At 53.1% G+C, this 26,148-nt stretch overlaps 1 protein-coding gene across 1 annotated transcript in view; it reads left to right on the top strand.

Annotated features, from left to right (window-relative positions):
• The first annotated feature begins 2,791 nt into the window (after window positions 1-2,791).
• ALAS2 (5'-aminolevulinate synthase 2) overlaps window positions 2,792-26,148 on the top strand; it is a 58,549-nt gene continuing 35,192 nt past the window's right edge. Inside the window, exons 1-2 of the mRNA XM_086940196.1 lie at window positions 2,792-2,889; window positions 19,707-19,897. Coding sequence (XP_086796322.1) covers window positions 19,723-19,897 — 175 coding nt within the window. The 5' untranslated portion in view covers window positions 2,792-2,889; window positions 19,707-19,722. The remainder of the gene's footprint in view (window positions 2,890-19,706; window positions 19,898-26,148) is intronic.

The following is a 26,148-nucleotide window of genomic DNA, read 5'->3' as shown; positions in this document are numbered from 1 at the left end:
GGATGCCTTGGTTCAGGCTAGGATGCCTTGGTTGAGGCTAGGATGCCTTGGTTCAGACTAGGATGCCTTGGTTCGGGCTATGATGCCTTGGTTCAGACTAGGATGCCTTGGTTCAGGCTGCCTTGGTTCAGGCTAGGATGCCTTGGTTCAGGCTAGGATGCCTTGGTTCAGGCTAGGATGCCTTGTTTCAGGCTAGGATGCCTTGGTTCAGGCTAGGATGCCTTGGTTCAGGCTAGGATGCCTTGGTTCAGGCTATGATGCCTTGGTTCAGGCTGCCTTGTTTCAGGCTAGGATGCCTTGGTTCAGGCTAGGATGCCTTGGTTCAGGCTAGGATGCCTTGGTTCAGGCTAGGATGCCTTGGTTCAGGCTGCCTTGGTTCAGGCTAGGATGCCTTGGTTCAGGCTGCCTTGGTTCAGGCTGCCTTGGTTCAGGCTAGGATGCCTTGGTTCAGACTAGGATGCCTTGGTTCAGGCTATGATGCCTTGGTTCAGACTAGGATGCCTTGGTTCAGGCTGCCTTGGTTCAGGCTAGGATGCCTTGGTTCAGGCTAGGATGCCTTGGTTCAGGCTAGGATGCCTTGTTTCAGGCTAGGATGCCTTGTTTCAGGCTAGGATGCCTTGGTTCAGGCTAGGATGCCTTGGTTCAGGCTAGGATGCCTTGGTTCAGGCTAGGATGCCTTGGTTCAGGCTGCCTTGTTTCAGGCTAGGATGCCTTGTTTCAGGCTAGGATGCCTTGGTTCAGGCTAGGGTGCCTTGGTTCAGGCTAGGATGCCTTGGTTCAGGCTAGGATGCCTTGGTTCAGGCTAGGATGCCTTGTTTCAGGCTAGGATGCCTTGGTTCAGGCTAGGATGCCTTGGTTCAGGCTAGGATGCCTTGGTTCAGGCTGCCTTGGTTCAGGCTGCCTTGGTTCAGGCTAGGATGCCTTAGTTCAGGCTAGGATGCCTTGGTTCAGGCTAGGATGCCTTGGTTCAGGCTAGGATGCCTTGGTTCAGGCTGCCTTGGTTCAGGATGTCTTGGTTCAGGCTAGGATGTCTTGGTTCAGGCTAGGATGCCTTGGTTCAGGCTAGGATGCCTTGGTTCAGGCTAGGATGCCTTGGTTCAGGCTGCCTTGGTTCAGGCTGCCTTGGTTCAGGCTAGGATGCCTTAGTTCAGGCTAGGGTGCCTTGGTTCAGGCTAGGATGCCTTGGTTCAGGCTAGGATGCCTTGGTTCAGGCTGCCTTGGTTCAGGCTGCCTTGGTTCAGGCTAGGATGCCTTGGTTCAGGCTAGGATGCCTTGGTTCAGGCTAGGATGCCTTGGTTCAGGCTAGGATGCCTTGGTTCAGGCTGCCTTGGTTCAGGCTAGGATGCCTTGGTTCAGGCTAGGATGCCTTGGTTCAGGCTGCCTTGGTTCAGGCTGCCTTGGTTCAGGCTAGGATGCCTTAGTTCAGGCTAGGATGCCTTGGTTCAGGCTAGGATGCCTTGGTTCAGGCTAGGATGCCTTGGTTCAGGCTGCCTTGGTTCAGGCTAGGATGCCTTGGTTCAGGCTAGGATGCCTTGGTTCAGGCTGCCTTGGTTCAGGCTGCCTTGGTTCAGGCTAGGATGCCTTAGTTCAGGCTAGGATGCCTTGGTTCAGGCTAGGATGCCTTGGTTCAGGCTAGGATGCCTTGGTTCAGGCTGCCTTGGTTCAGGATGTCTTGGTTCAGGCTAGGGTGTCTTGGTTCAGGCTAGGATGCCTTGGTTCAGGCTAGGATGCCTTGGTTCAGGCTGCCTTGGTTCAGGCTAGGATGCCTTGGTTCAGGCTAGGATGCCTTGGTTCAGGCTGCCTTGGTTCAGGCTGCCTTGGTTCAGGCTAGGATGCCTTAGTTCAGGCTAGGATGCCTTGGTTCAGGCTAGGATGCCTTGGTTCAGGCTAGGATGCCTTGGTTCAGGCTGCCTTGGTTCAGGCTGCCTTGGTTCAGGCTAGGATGCCTTAGTTCAGGCTAGGATGCCTTGGTTCAGGCTAGGATGCCTTGGTTCAGGCTAGGATGCCTTAGTTCAGGCTAGGATGCCTTGGTTCAGGCTAGGATGCCTTGGTTCAGGCTAGGCTGCCTTGGTTCAGGATGCCTTGGTTCAGGCTGCCTTGGTTCAGGATGCCTTGGTTCAGGCTAGGATGCCTTAGTTCAGGCTAGGATGCCTTGGTTCAGGCTAGGATGCCTTGGTTCAGGCTGCCTTGGTTCAGGATGCCTTGGTTCAGGCTAGGATGCCTTAGTTCAGGCTAGGGTGCCTTGGTTCAGGCTAGGATGCCTTGGTTCAGGCTAGGATGCCTTAGTTCAGGCTAGGATGCCTTGGTTCAGGCTAGGATGCCTTGGTTCAGGCTAGGCTGCCTTGGTTCAGGATGCCTTGGTTCAGGCTGCCTTGGTTCAGGATGCCTTGGTTCAGGCTAGGATGTGAATGCTCTGGTACTACAGGAGATGGATTTTATTGTACTAATGGTTCCATTGTACTACAGGTTACAGATGCTAAGGCTACAGGATATGAATTTGAATGTACTTGCGGTGTCATTGTACCACAGGATGCAATGGTCGTACAGAAGATGGATATTGTTGTAATAGCGGTGTCATGGTGTTATTGTGTATGGAAGCTTTGTTACTACAAGAGGTCGGTGTTCTTGTCCTCGCGGTGTCATTACCCTACAGGACACGGACGCTGCACCACAGGAGATGTCCTCGTGGTCCTGAATAAGTCGTGTCCTGTAACTCCCACCGGCGCCGCAGGTGCCCGGGCCTGCACAGGTTGCGAAGTGATGAAAGTGCCGCGGGAGGGGCGTGTTTGGAGCCCCCCCCCCCCCCCGCTCCTCCTCCGCCCCCCAGGGTAGATAAGGCCGGGGCGGGGCCGCCGCTGTGTTCGTCCTCAGTGCAGGTCAACGGGAGAGGTAGGGGCCCTCGGCCTTCGCTGCGCCTCGCATGCCCCTCATCTTCCTTCTTTCTCTCTGGGGGGCTCTTTCCCTCTCTGAAGCCCCCCCCCCTCTCTTTCTTTACTCCCTTCATTACCCTTCGCATCTCTCTTAAGTCAGTGTCTCTGCCCTTCTTTCTCGAGTCCTTCCCGACAGCCCGTCTCTTCCTCTGAACTTCTCTGTCCTTTCACTGCTGTCAAACTTCTTCTCCCGACCTCTACTCGTCAGGGACTGTCACTCTCCGACCTTTCACCCACCTACCTCTCGCTCTCGATCTCTCTCTTTCTCTCGTTCTCTCTCTCTCGTTCTCTCTCTCTCTCTCTCTTCTCCCTCTCTCTCTTTCTCTCTGTCTCTCTCGCCCTCTTCTCTCTCTCTCTCTGTCTCTCTCGCCCTCTCCTCTCTTTCTCTCTCTCGTTCTCTCTCTCCCTCTCTCTCTCTCTCTCTCTCTCTCTCCCTCTCTCTCTCTCTCTCTCTCTCTCCTTCTCTCTCTCACCTTTCTCTCTCTCCCTCTCTCTCTCTCTCTCTTTGTCTCTCGCCCTCTCCTCTCTCTCTCTCTTCTCCCTCTCTCTCTTTCTCTCTGTCTCTCTCGCCCTCTTCTCTCTCTCTCTCTGTCTCTCTCGCCCTCTCCTCTCTTTCTCTCTCTCGTTCTCTCTCTCCCTCTCTCTCTCTTCTCCTCTCTCTCCCTCTCTCTCTCCCTTCTCTTTCTTTCTCTCTGTCTCTCTCGCCCTCTCTCTATGTCTCTCTCTCTCTCGCCCTCTTCTCTGTCTCTCTCTCTCTCTCTCGGTACTCCTTTCTTTCTCTCCTGCTCTTTCTCTCTACGCCTTTAATCCTTACTCTCTCTTTCATTCTCTCTCTTTCTTCCTGTGTGTTTCCTCCTCCTCGTCTTTCGTTCTTAGAATCTTCCTCTTTCTTTCGCTTTTTGCTCCATTTGTTGGTCTCTCTGTGTAACACTTATCTTGTCTTCCCGTCGGGCAGCTCGTTTTCTCCCTCCTTCTCTCTCTTTCTTGCTTTGCGTTTCCTCCTTCTCCTCCATCTCATCTTCCTTTTTCTCTCTCGTTTTCCTCCATTCTTTGGTCTCTCTGTGTAACACTAACCCTGTCGTCCTTTTGGACAGCTCGTTTTCTTCCTCCTTCTCTTTCTTCCTCCTTCTCTCTCTCTCTCTCTTTCTTGCTTTGTGTTGCCTCCTCCTCGTCTTTCGTTTTTTAATCTACTTCATTCTCTCGCTTGTTGCTCCATTTGTTGGTCTCTCTGTGTAACACTAACCCTATCTTCCTGTTGAGGAGCTCGTTTTCTTCCTCCTTCTCTCTCTCTCTTTCTTGCTGCGTCTTTCCTCCCCCTCGTCTTTCGTTCTTATAATCTACTTCATTCTCTCTCTTTTTGCTCCATTTCTCGGTCTCTCTGTGGATCGCCACTCGGGCCGTTTTCTTCTCTTTCTCTCCCTCCCTCCATTTCCTCTTCTCTGTCTGTCCACTCACTACCTCTGTCCCTCTCTTTTCCTCCGCCTCTACACTCCCAGTCTCTTTCTCTTCCTCCGTCTCCCTTCTTCCCTCTTTCACCCCTCCTCCCCCCCCCTCCGCCTGTGCCCCTCTCCCCCCCCCCCCCTCCGCCTGTGCCTCTCTCCTCCCCCCCCCCCCCCTCTCTTGTCTACCTTCCTCATGGCTGTCACTCCCATCTGTGGTCCTTGGGAGTCTGCGGACGGGGCTCTGTGCTTTTGGGCAGGTTGTGTGCTCGGTGTGTGTGTGTGTGTGGGGGGGGGGGGGGGGGGGGGGGTTAATCACTTGCTCCCGCTATCTGTTGCTTCGCTGTATTTGAGATGACAGCGCGGCGCTATATTTCAGTGACTGTGCGGCACTTTACGCGTTATTTGAGTGTCTGTGCGGCGCTTTATTCCTTCACGTGGCGCTTTATGTGAGTGTCTGTGATGCCCTTTATTCCTTCACAAGGCGCTTTATCTGAGTGTCTGCGCGGCGCTATATCTGAGTGAGTGCCTTGTGGGGTGCACAGAGAGGTTCCTGCGTCAGGTGTGGTTGGGGCGGGGCCGGGGTCCTTCTGAGAGGCGCTATCTTGCTCGGCAGACACGACGCGCTCGGCTGGGGGGCTGGCGGGGGTCTTTGGGGGTGCATTGCACCACAGCAGCAGGCTGCGTTGCACATATTACAGAAGTTTCCTCTCTGGGGTCCTCCGTCCCCAGCCGGATCTCAGGGGCAGTGGTGATGGGGGAGGGGGGAGGGGGGGGATCAGTGTGATAAGATATGTAAAAGAGCTGTTTGTGGCAGGTATGACTCCTGCCCCTATATTCGGGGGTACGATTCCATGGAAAAGGGGCTCCGCATGCCAGAGGTGGCCGGCCTCTAGCGCCTCGACAGGCTCCCCGCCGAGTCAGTGAGGATGGACAGGGCCAGCCGCGTGCCAGGCGAGGCCTGGTCAGGGCAGTGCCCCCCTCTCCACATCCCCCAAGCACGTCTCGCTCCCTTCGTTGTTTGTGTTATAATTGCATTTATATAGCGCTTATTACTCCTGAGGAGGCGTCGAAGCGCTTTTTCGGCGAGCAGCACGCTACTCCGAGACCCATAGAGGATGAGTGGTGAATTAGTATGGTGAAATATTAAAGTAATTTGAGTGGTGGATATTAGTCATTTATTTGGATTGAGAAGGATAGCGGAGGGATAGAAGAGGGAAAAAGGTTTGCATTTATATAGCGCTTTTTAAACCTGATGGGGTGTTGAAGCACTTTTTTGGCGAGTAACACGCTACCATGAAAAACAAAGAGTGAAGGAGGGCCTGAGGGGAGTCGTATTTATAGACCTCTTGGTACCTTGTCCCCCAAATTAACAGTAAACAACACAAGAGATGCCAGAAGTCTGAATGTAGGAACCTATAAAGTGTTCCTTCTGTAAGACAAAACCAACAGGTTAATGTATGAGGCAAAACAATCCAAGGAAATGTGGATGTAAACCTACAGGAGAAGAAATTACTTGAAAGAAAGCCTGAAAAGTGCTTGAAAAAGTACCCATCAGCCCGCTCAATAGCGGAACTTCGTCATCTGGGTTGAATGGTTGAAATGGTGGTATCCAGTGTGCCCTTCCTCAGGACGAACCCGAGGCTAGCAAAACTTGGACCACTTTGTTGACCCTCAACCATTAAAGATGATCAAGTACAGGCTGAAAGGGCAAAGTTGCAGTGCTCAAGAATTGTGAGAAAAGAAAAGGAAGGAAAAAATTGTAATCCAAGTGTTCTAAAAATACCTATCTTGATGTCATTAGAAAAACTTTATTGGGTCTGTCCATCAAGGTGGTATGATTAAAAGCAGAGTGAAAAATAGCATGCAAGGAATTGCTATTCACCATGAGTGTAAATTGGTCGATATGTTTCAGCCTAGATAGGCTTTCTTCAGGACCTATGATGCACTACTGCAACACTTACTTTCTGTGAAAGAAAACTACAGAACTGCTCCAATTTCTCAAATGAGAAAATGGTATATCTTCTCCCAAATTGTAGGGAGGAAACACCTCACCTCACCTGGCGCCCGCTCAGAGTGAAGGAGGCCACGCACTCTCCGTCGTTGCCTCGGTCTTTGTGCTGAGCCGAGGGGGAAGAAAGCCTATCTAGGCTGAAACATGTCGACCAATTTACACTCATGGTGAATAGCAATTCCTTGCATGCTATTTTTCACTCTGCTTTTAATCATACCACCTTGATGGACAGACCCAATAAAGTTTTTCTAATGACATCAAGATAGGTATTTTTAGAACACTTGGATTACAATGTTTTCCTTCCTTTTCTTTTCTCACAATTCTTGAGCACTGCAACTTTGCCCTTTCAGCCTGTACTTGATCATCTTTAATGGTTGAGGGTCAACAAAGTGGTCCAAGTTTTGCTAGCCCCGGGTTCGTCCTGAGGAAGGGCACACTGGATACCACCATTTCAACCATTCAACCCAGATGACGAAGTTCCGCTATTGAGCGGGCTGATGGGTACTTTTTTAAGCACTTTTCAGGCCTTCTTTCAAGTAATTTCTTCTCCTGTAGGTTTACATCCACATTTCCTTGGATTGTTTTGCCTCATACATTAACCTGTTGGTTTTGTCTTACAGAAGGAACACTTTATAGGAGTAACACGCTACTCCAGAACCCATAAGGATTAGTGTTGAATTAGTATGTTGAAATATGAAGTAATTTGAGTGGTGGATATGTTAGTCGGATATTTGGATTGAGAAGGACAGTGGGGAGATAGAGAAGGGAAAAAGGTTTGCATTTATATAGTGCTTGTTACTCCTGATAAGGTGTTAAAGCGCTATTTTCGGCAAGCAGCACGTTACTCTGGAACACATAAAGAATTAGTGGTCAATTAGTGTAGTGAACTAGGAAATTTGAGAAGTGGACAAGTTACTCTGTTATTTTGATTGAAAAGGATAGTGGAGGGATAGAAGAGGGAAGGATTTAGACTTTTTGTTTAGAGTTCATAGCAGTAGCAGGAGGCTTGGGAGGGGTAAAGAGAATGTGGAGGGGGGGGAGTCAGAGGGAAGAGTTTAGAAAGGTTTGTTTTAGGGGATCGGTGTAGTAACAGACGTATCAGATGATGCAAGGAGGGGTAGAGTAGGAGAGAGTCTAGAAAGGGTTATTTTGGCGATCATAGTAGTGGTATGGGGTTTGGGATAAATGAGAGAGTGGATGTAGAGGATATATTGGTAGATGTATAGGCTGAGAAATAGGGTAGTGCATTGGAAATGCTAAATTAGAAGATGGTGATATATATATATATATAGATCCATAAGTACATTGAAAGTATATAGATACATAAAGGAGGTATATATAGATTAACAATATTGATAGAGGCACAGGATGAGAAATAGGGCAGTGCATTGGATATGCTTTTTTTTTGGGGGGGGGGGGTAATAAATATATAGATCCAAGTACATAAAGGAAGTAAGTATATGTAGATCAGTGATACTCAAAGTAGGGCCCGGGGCCGCGTGCGGCCCTCCTGACCTTTACCTGCGGCCCCCTGGGCAGCAGCACTGTGATTCCATTTACTCAACTCAGCACTAACATGAAAAAAAAGTTAAATATACAGCAAGCAATTATTTAAAGGTTAATTGCAGTTAGGAAAAGGAAGAAACTAAGCCCTTAACTTTAGGAACACCTTCATTTGTAGGATTTATCAGCACTATTCTAAACATGCCAAACATGGCAACGCTGCTCCTTTCACAACAGAAATTACCACTGAACACCTATCAGGGAATTCCCAATGCAAACCTATGAGAGGAGCAGCCTCTCAGCAGTGAGAAACCTGTGGCTGTATTACAGATGGTGCTCCAGGGGCGCAACGGGCGTTTGCCCCCACATTGCGCGCCCCGGGGCCCTTTGGTATTAATGAAGAGGACGCAGGCGCTTGTGCGTCCCCTTCTATAATATCGATAGCGCTGGCACACTTAAAGAGCCAGCGCTCTCAACAGAGGGTGCTCCCTCATTTGCATAGGGGCATGCACTATGCAAATGAGGAAATTCCTTTGACTCTGCGCCCGCGCCATATTACAGACACAGGTGCAGAGTCAAAGAAGCCATCCCGCGGTGCACTGACAGGGCACCATTTAAAGGTGGCGCACTGTCCTGACAGCAGCCCTCTGCAGGGGGTAAAGTGGGTCCCACAGACCCCCAGACATCCCCTTGCAGGTGGGCACACCTGCAAGAGGGATGTCCAGGTGCAGTGTGCAGTGCAGTGTGTCTTACAGACCTCCACTCAGTGTCCAGTCCAGGTGCAGTGTGTCTTACAGACCTCCACTGAAACTCCAGTCAAGGTGCAGTGTGTCTTACAGACCTTCACTCAGTGTCCAGTCCAGGTGCAGTGTGTCTTACAGACCTCCACTGAGACTCCAGTCCAGGTGCAGTGTGTCTTACAGACCTATACTGAGACTCCAGTCCAGGTGCAGTGTGTCTTACAGACCTCCACTCAGTGTCCAGTCCAGGTGCAGGGTGTCTTACAGACCTCCACTGAGACTCCAGTCTCGGTGCAGTGTGTCTTACAGACCTCCACTCAGTGTCCAGTCCAGGTGCAGGGTGTCTTACAGACCTCCACTGAAACTCCAGTCCAGGTGCAGTGTGTCTTACAGACCTCCACTGAAACTCCAGTCAAGGTGCAGTGTGTCTTACAGACCTTCACTCAGTGTCCAGTCCAGGTGCAGTGTGTCTTACAGACCTCCACTGAGACTCCAGTCCAGGTGCAGTGTGTCTTACAGACCTATACTGAGACTCCAGTCCAGGTGCAGTGTGTCTTACAGACCTATACTGAGACTCCAGTCCAGGTGCAGTGTGTCTTACAGACCTCCACTCAGTGTCCAGTCCAGGTGCAGGGTGTCTTACAACCCTCCACTGAGACTCCAGTCTCGGTGCAGTGTGTCTTACAGACCTCCACTCAGTGTCCAGTCCAGGTGCAGGGTGTCTTACAGACCTCCACTGAGACTCCAGTCCAGGTGCAGTGTGTCTTACAGACCTCCACTCAGTGTCCAGTCCAGGTGCAGGGTGTCTTACAGACCTCCACTGAGACTCCAGTCCAGGTGCAGTGTGTCTTACAGACTCCACTCAGTGTCCAGTCCAGGTGCAGTGTGTCTTACAGACCTCCACACAGACTCCAGTCAAGGTGCAGTGTGTCTTACAGACCTCCACTCAGTGTCCAATCAAGGTGCAGTGTGTCTTACAGACCTCCACTGAGACTCCAGTCCAGGTGCAGGGTGTCTTACAGACCTCCACTCAGTGTCCAGTCCAGGTGCAGTGTGTCTTACAGGCCTCCACTCAGTGTCCAGTCCAGGTGCAGTGTGTCTTACAGACCTCCACACAGACTCCAGTCAAGGTGCAGTGTGTCTTACAGACCTCCACTCAGTGTCCAATCAAGGTGCAGTGTGTCTTACAGACCTCCACTGAGACTCCAGTCAAGTTGCAGTGTGTCTTACAGACCTTCACTCAGTGTCCAGTCCAGGTGCAGTGTGTCTTACAGACCTCCACTGAGACTCCAGTCCAGGTGCAGTGTGTCTTACAGACCTCCACTCAGTGTACAGTCCAGGTGAAGTGTGTCTTACCGACCTCCACCCAGTGTTGAGTCCAGGTGCAGTGTCTCTTACAGACCTCCACTCAGTGTCCAGTCCAGGTGCAGTGTGTCTTACAGACCTCCACAGAGACTCCGGTCAAGGTGCAGTGTGTCTTACAGACCTCCACTCAGTGTCCAATCAAGGTGCAGTGTGTCTTACAGACCTCCACTGAGACTCCAGTCAAGGTGCAGTGTGTCTTACAGACCTTCACTCAGTGTCCAGTCCAGGTGCAGTGTGTCTTACAGACCTCCACTGAGACTCCAGCCCAGGGGCAGTGTGTCTTACAGACCTCCACTCAGTGTCGAGTCCAGGTGCAGTGTCTCTTACAGACTCCACTCAGTGTCCAGTCCAGGTGCAGTGTGTCTTACAGACCTCCACTGAGACTCCAGGCCAGGTGCCGTGCATTTTACAGACCTCCACTCAGTGTCCAGTCCAGGTACAGTGTGTCTTACAGACCTCCACTGAGACTCCAGTCCAGGTGCAGTGTGTCTTACAGACCTCCACTCAGTGTACAGTCCAGGTGAAGTGTGTCTTACAGACCTCCACTCAGTGTCGAGTCCAGGTGCAGTGTCTCTTACAGACTCCACTGAGACTCCAGGCCAGGTGCAGTGCGTTTTACAGACCTCCACTCAGTGTCCAGTCCAGCTACAGTGTGTCTTACAGACCTCCACTGAGACTCCAGTCCAGGTGCAGTGTGTCTTACAGACCTCCACTGAGACTCCAGACCAGGTGCAGTGAGTCTTACAGACCTCCACTCAGTGTCCAGTCCAGGTGCAGGGTGTCTTACAGACCTCCACTGAGACTCCAGTCCAGGTGCAGTGTGTCTTACAGACCTCCACTCAATGTCCAGTCCAGGTGCAGTGTGTTTTACAGACCTCCACTGAGAATCCATTCCAGGTGCAGTGTGTCTTACAGACCTCCACTCAATGTCCAGTCCAGGTGCAGTGTGTCTTACAGACCTCCACTGAGACTCCAGTCCAGGTGCAGTGTGTCTTACAGACCTCAACTCAGTGTCCAGTCCAGGTGCAGTGTGTCTTACAGACCTCCACTGAGACTCCAGTCCAGGTGCAGTGTGTCTTACAGACCTCCACTCAGTGTCCAGTCCAGGTGAAGTGTGTCTTACAGACCTTCACTGAGACTCCAGTCCAGGTGCAGTGTGTCTTACAGACCTCCACTCAGTGTCCAGCCCAGGTGCAGTGTGTCTCACAGACCTCCACTGAGACTCCAGGCCAGGTGCCGTGCGTTTTACAGACCTCCACTCAGTGTCCAGTCCAGGTGCAGTGTGTCTTACAGACCTCCACTGAGACTCCAGTCCAGGTGCAGTGTGTCTTACAGACCTCCACTGAGACTCCAGTCAAGGTGCAGTGTGTCTTACAGACCTCCACTCAGTGTCCAGTCCAGGTGCAGTGTGTCTTACAGACCTCCACTGAGACTCCAGTCCAGGTGCAGTGTGTCTTACAGACCTCCACTGAGACCCCAGTCCAGGTGCAGTGTGTCTTACAGACCTCCACTCAGTGTACAGTCCAGGTGAAGTGTGTCTTACAGACCTCCACTCAGTGTCGAGTCCAGGTGCAGTGTCTCTTACAGACTCCACTGAGACTCCAGGCCAGGTGCAGTGCGTTTTACAGACCTCCACTCAGTCTCCAGTCCAGCTACAGTGTGTCTTACAGACCTCCACTGAGACTCCAGTCCAGGTGCAGTGTGTCTTACAGACCTCCACTGAGACTCCAGTCCAGGTGCAGTGAGTCTTACAGACCTCCACTCAGTGTCCAGTCCAGGTGCAGGGTGTCTTACAGACCTCCACTGAGACTCCAGTCCAGGTGCAGTGTGTCTTACAGACCTCCACTCAATGTCCAGTCCAGGTGCAGTGTGTCTTACAGACCTCCACTGAGAATACATTCCAGGTGCAGTGTGTCTTACAGACCTCCACTCAATGTCCAGTCCAGGTGCAGTGTGTCTTACAGACCTCCACTGAGACTCCAGTCCAGGTGCAGTGTGTCTTACAGACCTCAACTCAGTGTCCAGTCCAGGTGCAGTGTGTCTTACAGACCTCCACTGAGACTCCAGTCCAGGTGCAGTGTGTCTTACAGACCTCCACTCAGTGTCCAGTCCAGGTGAAGTGTGTCTTACAGACCTTCACTGAGACTCCAGTCCAGGTGCAGTGTGTCTTACAGACCTTCACTCAGTGTCCAGTCCAGGTGCAGTGTGTCTTACAGACCTCCACTGAGACTCCAGTCAAGGTGCAGTGTGTCTTACAGACCTCCACTCAGTGTCCAGTCCAGGTGCAGTGTGTCTTACAGACCTCCACTGAGACTCCAGTCCAGGTGCAGTGTGTCTTACAGACCTTCACTGAGACTCCAGTCCAGGTGCAGTGTGTCTTACAGACCTCCACTCAGTGTCCAGCCCAGGTGCAGTGTGTCTTACAGACCTCCACTGAGACTCCAGTCCAGGTGCAGTGTGTCTTACAGACCTCCACTCAGTGTCCAGCCCAGGTGCAGTGTGTCTCACAGACCTCCACTGAGACTCCAGTCCAGGTGCAGTGTGTCTTACAGACCTCCACTGAGACTCCAGTCCAGGTGCAGTGTGTCTTACAGACCTCAACTCAGTGTCCAGTCCAGGTGCAGTGTGTCTTACAGACCTCCACTACGTTTCCAGCCCAAACAGGTCCTGTACTGGCGAAGGTCAAGCGTCATGTCCAGGATGCCGGGTGCCCCATGCCATGGCTGATTCCAGTCAATGGGGCAGCAGGGATCTCGGACCCGGGGGCGCCAGTGAGAGACCAGTTGAGGTTCTAACTGGCCTCGGTGCTAGAGGGGGCACACGCACACTGACCTCCGGGGTGGCACACAGGGGGGGGGGGGGTTCGTGTTTGGACCAGGGAGGGATGCTGTGGGCACAGGAGCAGCCCTGTGGGTCAAGGTGCCCTCCTGGCACACAGACTCGACCAGTGGGGAGGAGGAGCGGGGGCCTTGTGTCTCTACATGTAAGATCAGGTGGCTGTCGATAAACATTGGAGGTGTCTGGGGATGTGCGCACACGCGCACACGCACCCACGCACGCACACGCACGCACACACACCTTTAACGCTGACAGTCTCAGGTGGGCCAGGTGCTAACAAGCTGGGGCGAGGAGCGCCCAGCGCTGGGCCAGCGGCCAACACTTGAAGTGAAGTAGTGTGGCTCACTGGTTAGAGGCGGCAGACCCGAGAGCAGAGGACGGCCCGTAAGGACCTGGTGCTTTCACCCCCCCCCCTTCCAGCTTCTGTCCGGGAGGGGGGCTTGGAAGGACCTGGTGCTTCCTACGTCCCCCTCGGCTTCTGTCCCCACACCTCTACACTCCCTGACCCCTCCTGTCCCTGTGTGTTTCTGTGACCTCTCACTGTCCCCACACCTCTGCTCTCCCTGGTGCCCCTCCTGTCCCTGTGTGTTTCTGTGACCTCTCACTGTCCCCACACCTCTGCTCTCTCTGGCGTCCCTCCTGTCCCCTCCCTGGCCATGAGACCCTGTCCTCAGACAGATGCCCCCTCTGGGGCCCTGGCTGGCGCTCACCGGCGCGGCCCTGCTGTCCCCGACGCCCCCTTTTCTCCAAAGCGCCCCCTGATCTTCTCGCATCCGGGGGTGTCTCTGTGACCTCTGCTCCGGAGCCCCCACCCCCAGGTCTCCCTCTAGCCCGTGTCACCTCTGCCCTTTGACCCCTGCCTCTCTGAGCTCTCTGCCCCCTCCCTCCGCCCCAGCCTGTCCGTGCGTCAGAGACCCCTGGCACCGCCGCATCTGGCACCCAGGGTGGGCACGGCCGACGCAGGGCGCTGCTGGGACAGGCAGATAACTGTTCCCCCGACTTATCTGCAGTCGCACGCGGGGCTCACCCCTCCCTGCCCAGGGCTCACCCCTCCCAGCTCAGGGTCACCCTCCCAGCCCCGCTAGCACCGCAGGAGCCCTCCTGCCCCTGCACCCAGAGGCCCACTCACCCCCCCCCCCCCACTGTAGACCCCGAGGACAGGAGGTGCGGGGAGGGGGGGGGCACTGATAGACATGCATGCACCCCCCCCCCCCCCCCCCCCCCACCTCCTGCTCAGCACCCGGGGCCCAGCCTCTCCCTAGGGTGACCAACTTTTCTGACAGTGGAACCAACCCTAGTAAAAGGGAGTCTCTGTCAAATCTCCACCCCCTGAGCACGTGCAGGGAGCAAGAAATAAGTACAGCAGAGGGGGAGACATGGGTAAAAGAGAAAAACTATGAAAGGATAATAAGGAAGGATGCTGAAGAGAGACAGGAAGAGAGGCAAGACAGATGTGAGAGAGGTGCGACAGAGACAGGAAGAGAGGCGAGACAGATGTGAGAGAGGTGCGACAGAGAGACAGGAAGAGAGGTGAGACAGATGTGAGAGAGGTGCAATAGAGAGACAGGAAGAGAGGCGAGACAGATGTGAGAGAGGTGCGATACAGAGACAGGAAGAGAGGCGAGACAGATGTGAGAGAGGTGCGACAGAGAGACAGGAAGAGAGGTGAGACAGATGTGAGAGAGGTGCAATAGAGAGACAGGAAGAGAGGCGAGACAGATGTGAGAGAGGTGCGACAGAGAGACAGGAAGAGAGGCGAGACAGATGTGAGAGAGGTGCGACAGAGAGACAGGAAGAGAGGCGAGACAGATGTGAGAGAGGTGCGACAGAGAGACAGGAAGAGAGGCGAGACAGATGTGAGAGAGGTGCGACAGAGAGACAGGAAGAGAGGCGAGATAGATGTGAGAGAGGTGCGACAGAGAGACAGGAAGAGAGGCGAGACAGATGTGAGAGAGGTGCAATAGACAGACAGGAAGAGAGGTGAGACAGATGTGAGAGAGGTGCAATAGAGACACAGGAAGAGAGGCGAGACAGATGTGAGAGAGGTGCGATAGGATAGAGAGACAGGAAGAGAGGCGAGACAGATGTGAGAGAGGTGCAATAGAGAGACAGGAATAGAGGCGAGACAGACGTGAGAGAGGTGCAATAGACAGACAGGAAGAGAGGTGAGACAGATGTGAGAGAGGTGCAATAGAGACACAGGAAGAGAGGCGAGACAGATGTGAGAGAGGTGCGATAGGATAGAGAGACAGGAAGAGAGGCGAGACAGATGTGAGAGAGGTGCAATAGAGAGACAGGAATAGAGGCGAGACAGACGTGAGAGAGGTGCAATAGAGAGACAGGAATAGAGGCGAGACAGATGTGAGAGAGGTGCAATAGAGAGACAGGAAGAGAGGCGAGACAGATGTGAGAGAGGTGCGATAGGATAGAGAGACAGGAAGAGAGGCGAGACAGATGTGGGAGAGGTGCGACAGAGAGACAGGAAGAGAGGCGAGACAGATGAGAGAGAGGTGCGACAGAGAGACAGGAAGAGAGGCGAGACAGATGTGAGAGGGGTGCAATAGACAGACAGGAAGAGAGGCGAGACAGATGTGAGAGAGGTGCGATAGAGAGACAGGAATAGAGGTGAGACAGATGTGAGAGAGGTGCGATAGGATAGAGAGACAGGAAGAAAGGCGAGACAGATGTGAGAGAGGTGCGATACAGAGACAGGTTATACAGACAGCTGAAAGGGTGTTGTGGTTGACAGGTGAAAAAGTACAAATGAAAGAAGGGAGACAATTGAGAACATGGTGATAACGTGACAGACAGGTTATGTTGTTTATAGTGAGAGAGAAAGAAAAAGAGAAACTGGTGATAACAAAACAGATGCAGGTTAGAAAAAAACCGCTGGGCAGGTTGAGTTTGTTTGAGTTGAGTTTCAATGAGATAGGTTGTGTTTGGTTGAGTTGAGTTAAGCTAGGTTGAGTTAGGTTGGGTTGAGTCGATTTTTGTTAGACTGGGTTGACCTGTGTTAACTTAAACTGAGTTGCCTTGAAACGGTTTGAGTTGAAAGGAGCTGGGTTGTGCTGAATTGCATTGAGTACATTTGAGTTGGATTGAGCTGAGCTATTTTGAGTTGAGCTAGGTTGAGTTGAGCTGAGTAGCACTGAATTGGGGTGAGTTGGGTTGAGCTGATATGAGTTACACTAGGTTGAGATGATTTGAGTTGAACAGAGTTCCATTGGATTAAGTTGAGCTGGTGGCCGGGAACTGGTTTGAGCTGAGTTTGGCTGTGCTAAGCTGCAATTAGTTGATTTGAGTTGCAGTGAGTTGAGTTGATTTGTGTTAGACTAGGCTGATTTAGGTTGAGTTGAGTAGAGTTAAGTGGGGTTGAGTTGACTTGGTTGGGGTTGCATTGAGTTAAGCTCAGTTTCCTAGAACTGGTTTGAGTTGAGTTGTGCTGAGTTGGAATGAGTTGCTTTGAGTTGGACTGGGTTAAGTTGACTTGTGTTACACCTGGTTGAGTTAGGTTGGGTTGAGTTGCGTTGGGATCATTTGAGTTGAATTGAGTTACACTGGATTAAGTTGTGCTGAGTTGCCTTGATCTGGTTTGAGTTGAGCAGAGGTGAGTGGGGCTGTGCTGGGCTGCAATGAGTTGATTTGAGTTGGACTGGGTTAAGTTGACTTGTGTTACGCCTGGTTGAGTTAGGTTGGGTTAAGTTGTGTTGGCTTGAGTTGATTTGTGTTGGACTGAGTTACACTGGATTAAGTTGTGCTGATTTGCCTTGATCTGGTTTGAGTTGAGCAGAGGTGAGTGGGGCTGTGCTGGGCTGCAATGAGTTGATTTGAGTTGGACTGGGTTAAGGTGACTTGTGTTAGACCTGGTTGAGTTAGGTTGGGTTGAGTTGAGTTGTGTTGGGATCATTTGAGTTGAATTGAGTTACACTGGATTATGTTGTGCTGATTTGCCTTGATCTGGTTTGAGTTGATTTAAATTGAGGTGAGTGGGGCTGTGCAGAGTTGCAATGAGTTGATTCGAGTTGAACTTCGTTAAGATGATTTGTGTTAGACCTGGTTGAGTTAGGTTTGGTTGAGTTGCGTTGGGTTGGGATGATTTGAGTTGGACTGAGTTACATTGGATTTCGCTGGATTGCCTTGAACTGCCTTAAATTGAGTGGATCTGAGTTGGGCTGTGCTGAATGGAATGAGTTGATTTGAGTTGGGCTGGGATTAGTAGATTTGTGTTAGACTTAGGTTGGGTTTGGTTGAGTTAGGTTGGGTTAAGTTGTGTTGGCTTGAGTTGATTTGAGTTGAATTGAGTTACACTGGATTAAGGTGTGCTGATTTGCCTTGATCTGGTTTGAGTTGAGCTGAGGTGAGTGGGGCTGTGCTGGGCTGCAATGAGTTGATTTGAGTTGGACTGGGTTAAGTTGACTTGTGTTAGACCTGGTTTAGGTAGGTTGGGTTGAGTTGAGTTGCATTGAGTTGAGATGATTTGTGTTGGACTGAGTTACACTGGATTAAGTTGTGCTGATTTGCCTTGATCTGGTTTGAGTTGAGCTGAGGTGAGTGGGGCTGTGCTGGGCTGCAATGAGTTGATTTGAGTTGGACTGGGTTAAGTTGACTTGTGTTAGACCTGGTTGAGTTAGGTTGGGTTGGGTTGAGTTGCATTGAGTTGGGATGATTTGTGTTGGACTGAGTTACACTGGATTAAGTTGTGCTGATTTGCCTTGATCTGGTTTGAGTTGAGCTGAGGTGAGTGGGGCTGTGCTGGGCTGCAATGAGTTGATTTGAGTGGACTGGGTTAAGGTGACTTGTGTTAGACCTGGTTGAGTTAGGTTGGTTTAAGTTGTGTTGGCTTGAGTTGATTTGTGTTGGACTGAGTTACACTGGATTACGTTGTGCTGATTTGCCTTGATCTGGTTTGAGTTGAGCTGAGGTGATTGGGGCTGTGCTGGGCTGCAATGAGTTGATTTGAGTGGACTGGGTTAAGGTGACTTGTGTTAGACCTGGTTGAGTTAGGTTGGGTTTAGTTGAGTTGCATTGAGCTGGGATGATTTGTGTTGGATTGAGTTACACTGGATTAAGTTGTGCTGAGTTGCCTTGATCTGGTTTGAGTTGAGCTGAGGTGAGTGGGGCTGTGCTGGGCTGCAATGAGTTGATTTGAGTGGACTGGATTAAGGTGACTTGTGTTAGACCTGGTTGAGTTAGGTTGGGTTAAGTTGTGTTGGCTTGAGTTGATTTGTGTTGGACTGAGTTACACTGGATTAAGTTGTGCTGAGTTGCCTTGATCTGGTTTGAGTTGAGCTGAGGTGAGTGGGGCTGTGCTGGGCTGCAATGAGTTGATTTGAGTGGACTGGGTTAAGGTGACTTGTGTTAGACCTGGTTGAGTTAGGTTGGGTTAAGTTGTGTTGGCTTGAGTTGATTTGTGTTGGACTGAGTTACACTGGATTAAGTTGTGCTGATTTGCCTTGATCTGGTTTGAGTTGAGTTGAGGTGAGTGGGGCTGTGCTGGGCTGCAATGAGTTGATTTGAGTGGACTGCGTTAAGGTGACTTGTGTTAGACCTGGTTGAGTTAGGTTGGGTTAAGTTGTGTTGGCTTGAGTTGATTTGTGTTGGAATGAGTTACACTGGATTAAGTTGTGCTGAGTTGCCTTCATCTGCTTGAGTTGAGCTGAGGTGAGTGGGGCTGTGCTGGGCTGCAATGAGTTGATTTGAGTGGACTGCGTTAAGGTGACTTGTGTTAGACCTGGTTGAGTTAGGTTGGGTTAAGTTGTGTTGGCTTGAGTTGATTTGTGTTGGAATGAGTTACACTGGATTAAGTTGTGCTGAGTTGCCTTCATCTGCTTGAGTTGAGCTGAGGTGAGTGGGGCTGTGCTGGGCTGCAATGAGTTGATTTGAGTGGACTGGATTAAGGTGACTTGTGTTAGACCTGGTTGAGTTAGGTTGGGTTAAGTTGTGTTGGCTTGAGTTGATTTGTGTTGGACTGAGTTACACTGGATTAAGTTGTGCTGAGTTGCCTTGATCTGGTTTGAGTTGAGCTGAGGTGAGTGGGGCTGTGCTGGGCTGCAATGAGTTGATTTGAGTGGACTGGGTTAAGGTGACTTGTGTTAGACCTGGTTGAGTTAGGTTGGGTTAAGTTGTGTTGGCTTGAGTTGATTTGTGTTGGACTGAGTTACACTGGATTAAGTTGTGCTGAGTTGCCTTGATCTGGTTTGAGTTGAGCTGAGGTGAGTGGGGCTGTGCTGGGCTGCAATGAGTTGATTTGAGTGGACTGGGTTAAGGTGACTTGTGTTAGACCTGGTTGAGTTAGGTTGGGTTAAGTTGTGTTGGCTTGAGTTGATTTGTGTTGGACTGAGTTACACTGGATTAAGTTGTGCTGAGTTGCCTTGACCTGCCTTGAGTTGAGTTGAGGTGAGTGGGGCTGTGCTGGGCTGCAATGAGTTGATGTGAGATGGACTGGGTTAAGGTGCTTTTCTTTCTGCTGATCTGACCTGATCTGATCCCAGGCGCCTCCTCCTGGTGCCGCGGTGCTTAACAGAAGTAGAGTTTGGATGGATGGGGAGGGATTGGCGGTGCATCTGGCGTGGAGTAACAGGAGTTCAGTTTAACTAACACTGATTATCAGAAGAGCCTTTCCATTCCCACAAACACGGCTACACTGATTACTGATATTCTTATACTTAGGCCTATACTGGGCTACACTTGTAATCAATATTCTTATCCCCAGGGCTACACTGATAACTGATATTCTTATTCTTATCCTCCGGGCTACACTGATAATCAATATTCTGGAGTACCTATTTTTGCAGCAGGTATTGCTGGCCTTGATGCCGGGGCACTCACCAGAACAAGGGTCCAGACTGACGTATGTTTGTGTCTCACCCTCCCACAGATCGCCTACCGCCACCATGAGCACCATTCTGCAGAGATGCCCCTACTTCAACCGGGACCCCCGCATCTTCCTGCGCGCCATGCGCCCCATGCTGGTGCGTAGCGCCGAGAGGTGCCCTGTGATGGTGACCCGCAGCCTGTCCGTCTCCAGCGCGGGCCAGCAGCGGAGCAAGGAGACCACCCCCGTCACCGGTGAGTGGGCACAGTGGGGGCACGCAGCCTGTGCCATGGGTGGGCAGGGGAGAGGGCAAAGCATCACGGAGATAGGTCTGCAGAGGACACTAGAAGATTCCCAAACAGGCCTGCGGGGCTGGGGCAGTCAGGTACCTGCAGCTATGCCACCCTGTCCTGGCTCTGATGTGGTGCCAGCCCTTGTCACAAGATCCATGCCCAGGGCCCCTGGCGACTCAGTTCGTAGCAGGTGGAAGGGGAGAGTGCAAGAAAGATGGTGCAGCCTGTCCACAAGGGGCGCCTATGGCCCTCAGTCCACAGGGAACCCCCTACCGCCTGACTGTGAAACATGAACCCTCAGCCTTGCAGGCTGGTGCGCCACACTCATAAAAGACCTTTAGATTCTGAACACCAATAGTGAGGTACACTCCTGCACTTTGTGCACTAGGGGCAGGAAGTCACTGACCCGGAGCCCAGTGGTGTCCTTTGCCTGTGGGAGGACAGCGTAGGGACCCCCAGGAGGGAAGGCTGTCCTCTCTGACTTGGAAGGTAGGGGACCCGGGTCCTGTGCTGCTGGACGCCGCAGCTCCTGTGCTCTCACCTGCCTTGCAGGGTGAGCCTGCCACTGACCGGGGCGGCCCAATCACTCCAGAGCCCTAGCTTTAGCATTCTTGGGGAAAAGAGCTGTTTAAAGTCACTTCCCATATTTATAAAGCCTTCTTGTGAGAAATTTGGTTTTTGATTGAGCGGGGTGATAATCCTCTTTACGCAACAGCCACAGTCCTTGTCAGGGTGAACCACAAAAGGCACTAAATTAACCTGTGCTTAACCCTCTGGTAGCTTGGCATAAAAGCAATCAGGCTTAGGTTAGACGCACTGTCTTAATAATTTATGTACCACACGAACAGTAGTAAGTGAAAACAGAACACAAGAGATACCCACACCAATAACAAATAAATAAATAAATAGAGTAAGATTTGATAAATAAAATGAGACAAAAGAGTCACAAATCCAATCAGCCGAACCAGAGATATGCAATCTGAAAGGTTTAAATTAAAATAGCGCAAGAAGCAAAAAGTGCTAACTGTGGGTATCCGGTCGCACTAGACCAGGTCAAAGGCACAAGTTCAGGTCGACCGCGATAGAGTGTGGGCCGAATACAGAGACCAGGTTAATCCCACTGAAAAAGTTGCCTTCTCAAAGTCCAGCACGAGGAGTTCAAAACTTCAGGATATCACAGAAGAAGCTCAACCGATGGCAGCCGAGGGTCCAGCACGTGGGGAGGCAATTTTTGGAGATCAGGAATTCACTCCGTCATAGGACAGCAGGGCTCAGCCAAGTCAAAATAGCTTGTTGTGTCCCTGTAGCTCAGAACAGGAGAGTAGCCAACTGACCCTTGGAGTCACTCCGGTAGTCCTGGGTTCAAGGAGACGGTCCTCTCTCCTTCAAGCAGCAGGACACCCCTCTGGAGTACAAGGCAGGCCTCAAGCAGCAGGGCACCCCTCTGGAGTACAAGGCAGGCCTCAGCAGCAGGGCAGTCCTCTGAAGAACAAGGCAGGCCTCAGCAGCAGGGCAGTCCTCTGAAGAACAAGGCAGGCCACAGCAGCAGGGCAGTCCTCTGTAGAACAAGGCAGGCCTCAAGCAGCAGGGCAGTCCTCTGGAGAACAAGGCAGGCCTCAGCAGCAGGGCAGTCCTCTGGGGTACAAGGCAGGCCTCAGCAGCAGGGCAGTCCTCTGAAGAACAAGGCAGGCCTCAGCAGCAGGGCAGTCCTCTGGGGTACAAGGCAGGCCTCAGCAGCAGGGCAGTCCTCTGAAGAACAAGGCAGGCCTCAGCAGCAGGGCAGTCCTCTGTAGAACAAGGCAGGCCTCAAGCAGCAGGGCAGTCTGGGAGAACAAGGCAGCCTCAGCAGCAGGGCAGTCCTCTGAGAAACAAGGCAGGCCTCAGCAGCAGGGCAGTCCTCTGAAGAACAAGGCAGGCCTCAGCAGCAGGGCAGTCCTCTGTAGAACAAGGCAGGCCTCAAGCAGCAGGGCAGTCCTCTGAAGAAAAAGGCAGGCCTCGGCAGCAGGGCAGTCCTCTGTAGAACAAGGCAGGCCTCAAGCAGCAGGGAAGTCTGGGAGAACAAGGCAGCCTCAGCAGCAGGACACCCCTCTGGAGTACAAGGCAGGCCTCAAGCAGCAGGGCACCCCTCTGGAGTACAAGGCAGGCCTCAGCAGCAGGGCAGTCCTCTGGAGTACAAGGCAGGCCTCAGCAGCAGGGCAGTCCTCTGAAGAACAAGGCAGGCCTCAGCAGCAGGGCAGTCCTCTGGGGTACAAGGCAGGCCTCAGCAGCAGGGCAGTCCTCTGAAGAACAAGGCAGGCCTCAGCAGCAGGGCAGTCCTCTGGAGTACAAGGCAGGCCTCAGCAGCAGGGCAGTCTTCTGGAGTACAAGGCAGGCTTCAGCAGCAGGGCAGTCCTCTGGAGTACAAGGCAGGCATCCGCAGCAGGGCAGTCCTCTGAAGAACAAGGCAGGCCTCAGCAGCAGGGCAGTCCTCTGAAGAACATGGCAGGCCTCAGCAGCAGGGCAGTCCTCTGGAGTACAAGGCAGGCCTCAGCAGCAGGGCAGTCTTCTGAAGAACAAGGCAGGCCTCAGCAGCAGGGCAGTCCTCTGAAGAACATGGCAGGCCTCAGCAGCAGGGCAGTCCTCTGGAGTACAAGGCAGGCCTCAGCAGCAGGGCAGTCCTCTGAAGAACAAGGCAGGCCTCAGCAGCAGGGTAGTCCTCTGAAGAACAAGGCAGGCCTCAGCAGCAGGGCAGTCCTCTGAAGAACAAGGCAGGCCTCAGCAGCAGGGCAGTCCTCTGACTAACAAGGCAGGCCTCAGCAGCAGGGCAGTCCTCTGAATAACAAGGCAGGCCTCAAGCAGCAGGGCAGTCCTCTGAAGAACAAGGCAGGCCTCAGCACCAGGGCAGTCCTCTGGAGTACAAGGCAGGCCTCAAACAGCAGGGCAGTCCTCTGGAGAACAAGGCAGGCCTCAAGCAGTAGGGCAGTCCTATGAAGAACAAGGCAGGCATCAGCAGCAGGGCAGTCCTCTGGAGTACAAGCCAGGCCTCAAGCAGCAGGGCTGTCCTCTGAAGAACACGGCAGGCCTCAAGCAGCAGGACAGTCCTCTGAAGAACAAGGCAGGCCTCAGCAGCAGGGCAGTCCTCTGAAGAACAAGGCAGGCATCAGCAGCAGGGCAGTCCTCTGGAGTACAAGCCAGGCCTCAAGCAGCAGGGCAGTCCTCTGAAGAACAAGGCAGGCCTCAAGCAGCAGGGCAGTCCTCTGGAGTACAAGGCAGGCCTCAAGCAGCAGGGCAGTCCTCTGGGGTACAAGGCAGGCCTCAGCAGCAGGGGAAGTCCTCTGGAGTACAAGGCAGGCCTCAAGCAGCAGGGCAGTCCTCTGGAGAACAAGGCAGGCCTCAGCAGCAGGGCAGTCCTCTGAAGAACAAGGCAGGCCTCAGCAGCAGGGCAGTCCTCTGAAGAACAAGGCAGGCCTCAGCAGCAGGGCAGTCCTCAGAAGAACATGGCAGGCCTCAGCAGCAGGGCAGTCCTCTGGAGTACAAGGCAGGCCTCAGCAGCAGGGCAGTCCTCTGAAGAACAAGGCAGGCCTCAGCAGCAGGGCAGTCCTCTGAAGAACAAGGCAGGCCTCAGCAGCAGGACAGTCCTCTGGAGTACAAGACAGGCCTCAGCAGCAGGGCAGTCCTCTGAAGAACAAGGCAGGCCTCAGCAGCAGGGCAGTCCTCTGGAGTTCAAGGCAGGCCTCAGCAGCAGGGCAGTCCTCTGGAGTACAAGGCAGGCCTCAAGCAGCAGGGCAGTCCTCTGAAGAACAAGGCAGGCCTCAGCAGCAGGGCAATCCTCTGAAGAACAAGGCAGGCCTCAGCACCAGGGCAGTCCTCTGAAGAACAAGGCAGGCATCAGCAGCAGGGCAGTCCTCTGGAGTACAAGCCAGGCCTCAAGCAGCAGGGCAGTCCTCTGAAGAACAAGGCAGGCCTCAAGCAGCAGGAAAGTCCTCTGAAGAGCAAGGCAGGCCTCAGCAGCAGGGCAGTCCTCTGAAGAACAAGGCAGGCATCAGCAGCAGGGCAGTCCTCTGGAGTACAAGCCAGGCCTCAAGCAGCAGGGCAGTCCTCTGAAGAACAAGGCAGGCCTCAAGCAGCAGGGCAGTCCTCAGAAGAACAAGGCAGGCCTCAAGCAGCAGGGCAGTCCTCTGGAGTACAAGGCAGGCCTCAGCAGCAGGGCAGTCCTGTGAAGAACAAGGCAGGCCTCAAGCAGCAGGGCAGTCCTCTGAAGAACAAGGCAGGCCTCAGCAGCAGGGCAGTCCTCTGAAGAACAAGGCAGGCCTCAGCAGCAGGGCAGTCCTCTGAAGAACAGGGCAGGCCTCAGCAGCAGGGCAGTCCTCTGAAGAACAAGGCAGGCCTCAGCAGTAGGGCAGTCCTCAGAAGAACATGGCAGGCCTCAGCAGCAGGGCAGTCCTCTGGATTAAAAGGCAGGCCTCAAGCAGCAGGGCAGTCATCTGGAGTACAAGGCAGGCCTCAAGCAGCAGGGCAGTCCTCTGGAGTACAAGGCAGGCCTCAGCAGCAGGGCAGTCCTCTGAAGAACAAGGCAGGCCTCAGCAGCAGGGCAGTCCTCTGAAGAACAAGGCAGGCCTCAGCAGCAGGGCAGTCCTCAGAAGAACATGGCAGGCCTCAGCAGCAGGGCAGTCCTCTGGAGTACAAGGCAGGCCTCAGCAGCAGGGCAGTCCTCTGGAGAACAAGGCATGCCTCAGCAGCAGGGCAGTCCTCTGAAGAACAAGGCAGGCCTCAGCAGCAGGGCAGTCCTCTGAAGAACAAGGCAGGCCTCAGCAGCAGGGCAGTCCTCTGAAGAACATGGAAGGCCTCAGCAGCAGGGCAGTCCTCTGAAGAACAAGGCAGGCCTCAGCAGCAGGGCAGTCCTCTGAAGAACAAGGCAGGCCTCAGCAGCAGGGCAGTCCTCTGAAGAACAAGGCAGGCCTCAGCAGCAGGGCAGTCCTCTGAAGAACATGGAAGGCCTCAGCAGCAGGGCAGTCCTCTGAAGAACAAGGCAGGCCTCAGCAGCAGGGCAGTCCTCTGAAGAACAAGGCAGGCCTCCCCAGCAGGGCAGTCCTCTGGAGTATAAGGCAGGCCTCAAGCAGCAGGACAGTCCTCTGAAGAACAAGGCAGGCCTCAGCAGCAGGGCAGTCCTCTGAAGAACAAGGCAGGCCTCAGCAGCAGGACAGTCCTCTGAAGAACAAGGCAGGCCTCCGCAGCAGGGCAGTCCTCTGGAGTATAAGGCAGGCCTCAAGCAGCAGGACAGTCCTCTGAAGAACAAGGCAGGCCTCAGCAGCAGGGCAGTCCTCTGAAGAACAGGGCAGGCCTCAAGCAGCAGGGCGGTCCTCTGGAGAACAAGGCAGGCCTCAAGCAGCAGGGCAGTCCTCGGGAGAACAAGGCAGGCCTCAAGCAGCAGGGCAGTCCTGTGAAGAACAAGGCAGGCCTAAAGCAGCAGGGCAGTCCTCTGGAGAACAAGGCAGGCCTCAGCAGCAGGGCAGTCCTGTGAAGAACAAGGCAGGCCTAAAGCAGCAGGGCAGTCCTCTGAAGAACAAGGCAGGCATCAGCAGCAGGGCAGTCCTCTGAAGAACAAGGCAGGCCTCAGCAGCAGGGCAGTCCTCTGAAGGACAAGGCAGGCCTCAGCAGCAGGGCAGTCCTCTGAAGAACATGGAAGGCCTCAAGCAGCAGGGCAGTCCTCTGAAGAGCAAGGCAGGCCTCAAGCAGCAGGGCAGTCCTCTGAAGAACAAGGCAGGCATCAGCAGCAGGGCAGTCCTCTGAAGAACAAGGCAGGCATCAGCAGCAGGGCAGTCCTCTAGAGAACAAGGCAGGCATCAGCAGCAGGGCAGTCCTCTGAAGAACATGGAAGGCCTCAAGCAGCAGGGCAGTCCTCTGGAGTACAAGGCAGGCCTCAGCAGCAGGGCAGTCCTGTGAAGAACAAGGCAGGCCTCAAGCAGCAGGGCAGTCCTCTGAAGAACAAGGCAGGCCTCAAGCAGCAGGGCAGTCCTCTGAATAACAAGGCAGGCCTCAAGCAGCAGGGCAGTCCTCTGGAGAACAAGGCAGGCCTCAAGCAGCAGGGCAGTCCTCTGAAGAACAAGGCAGGCATCAGCAGCAGGGCAGTCCTCTGAAGAACATGGAAGGCCTCAAGCAGCAGGGCAGTCCTCTGGAGAACAAGGCAGGCCTCAACTAGCAGGGCAGTCCTCTAGAGAACAAGGCAGGCATCA

The sequence above is a fragment of the Lissotriton vulgaris genome, chromosome 10 (genome assembly GCF_964263255.1).
Source record: "Lissotriton vulgaris chromosome 10, aLisVul1.2, whole genome shotgun sequence".
NCBI lineage: Eukaryota > Metazoa > Chordata > Amphibia > Caudata > Salamandridae > Lissotriton > Lissotriton vulgaris.
Note: the sequence above shows the minus strand (reverse complement) of the source record. Positions and strands in the feature narration are given on the sequence as shown.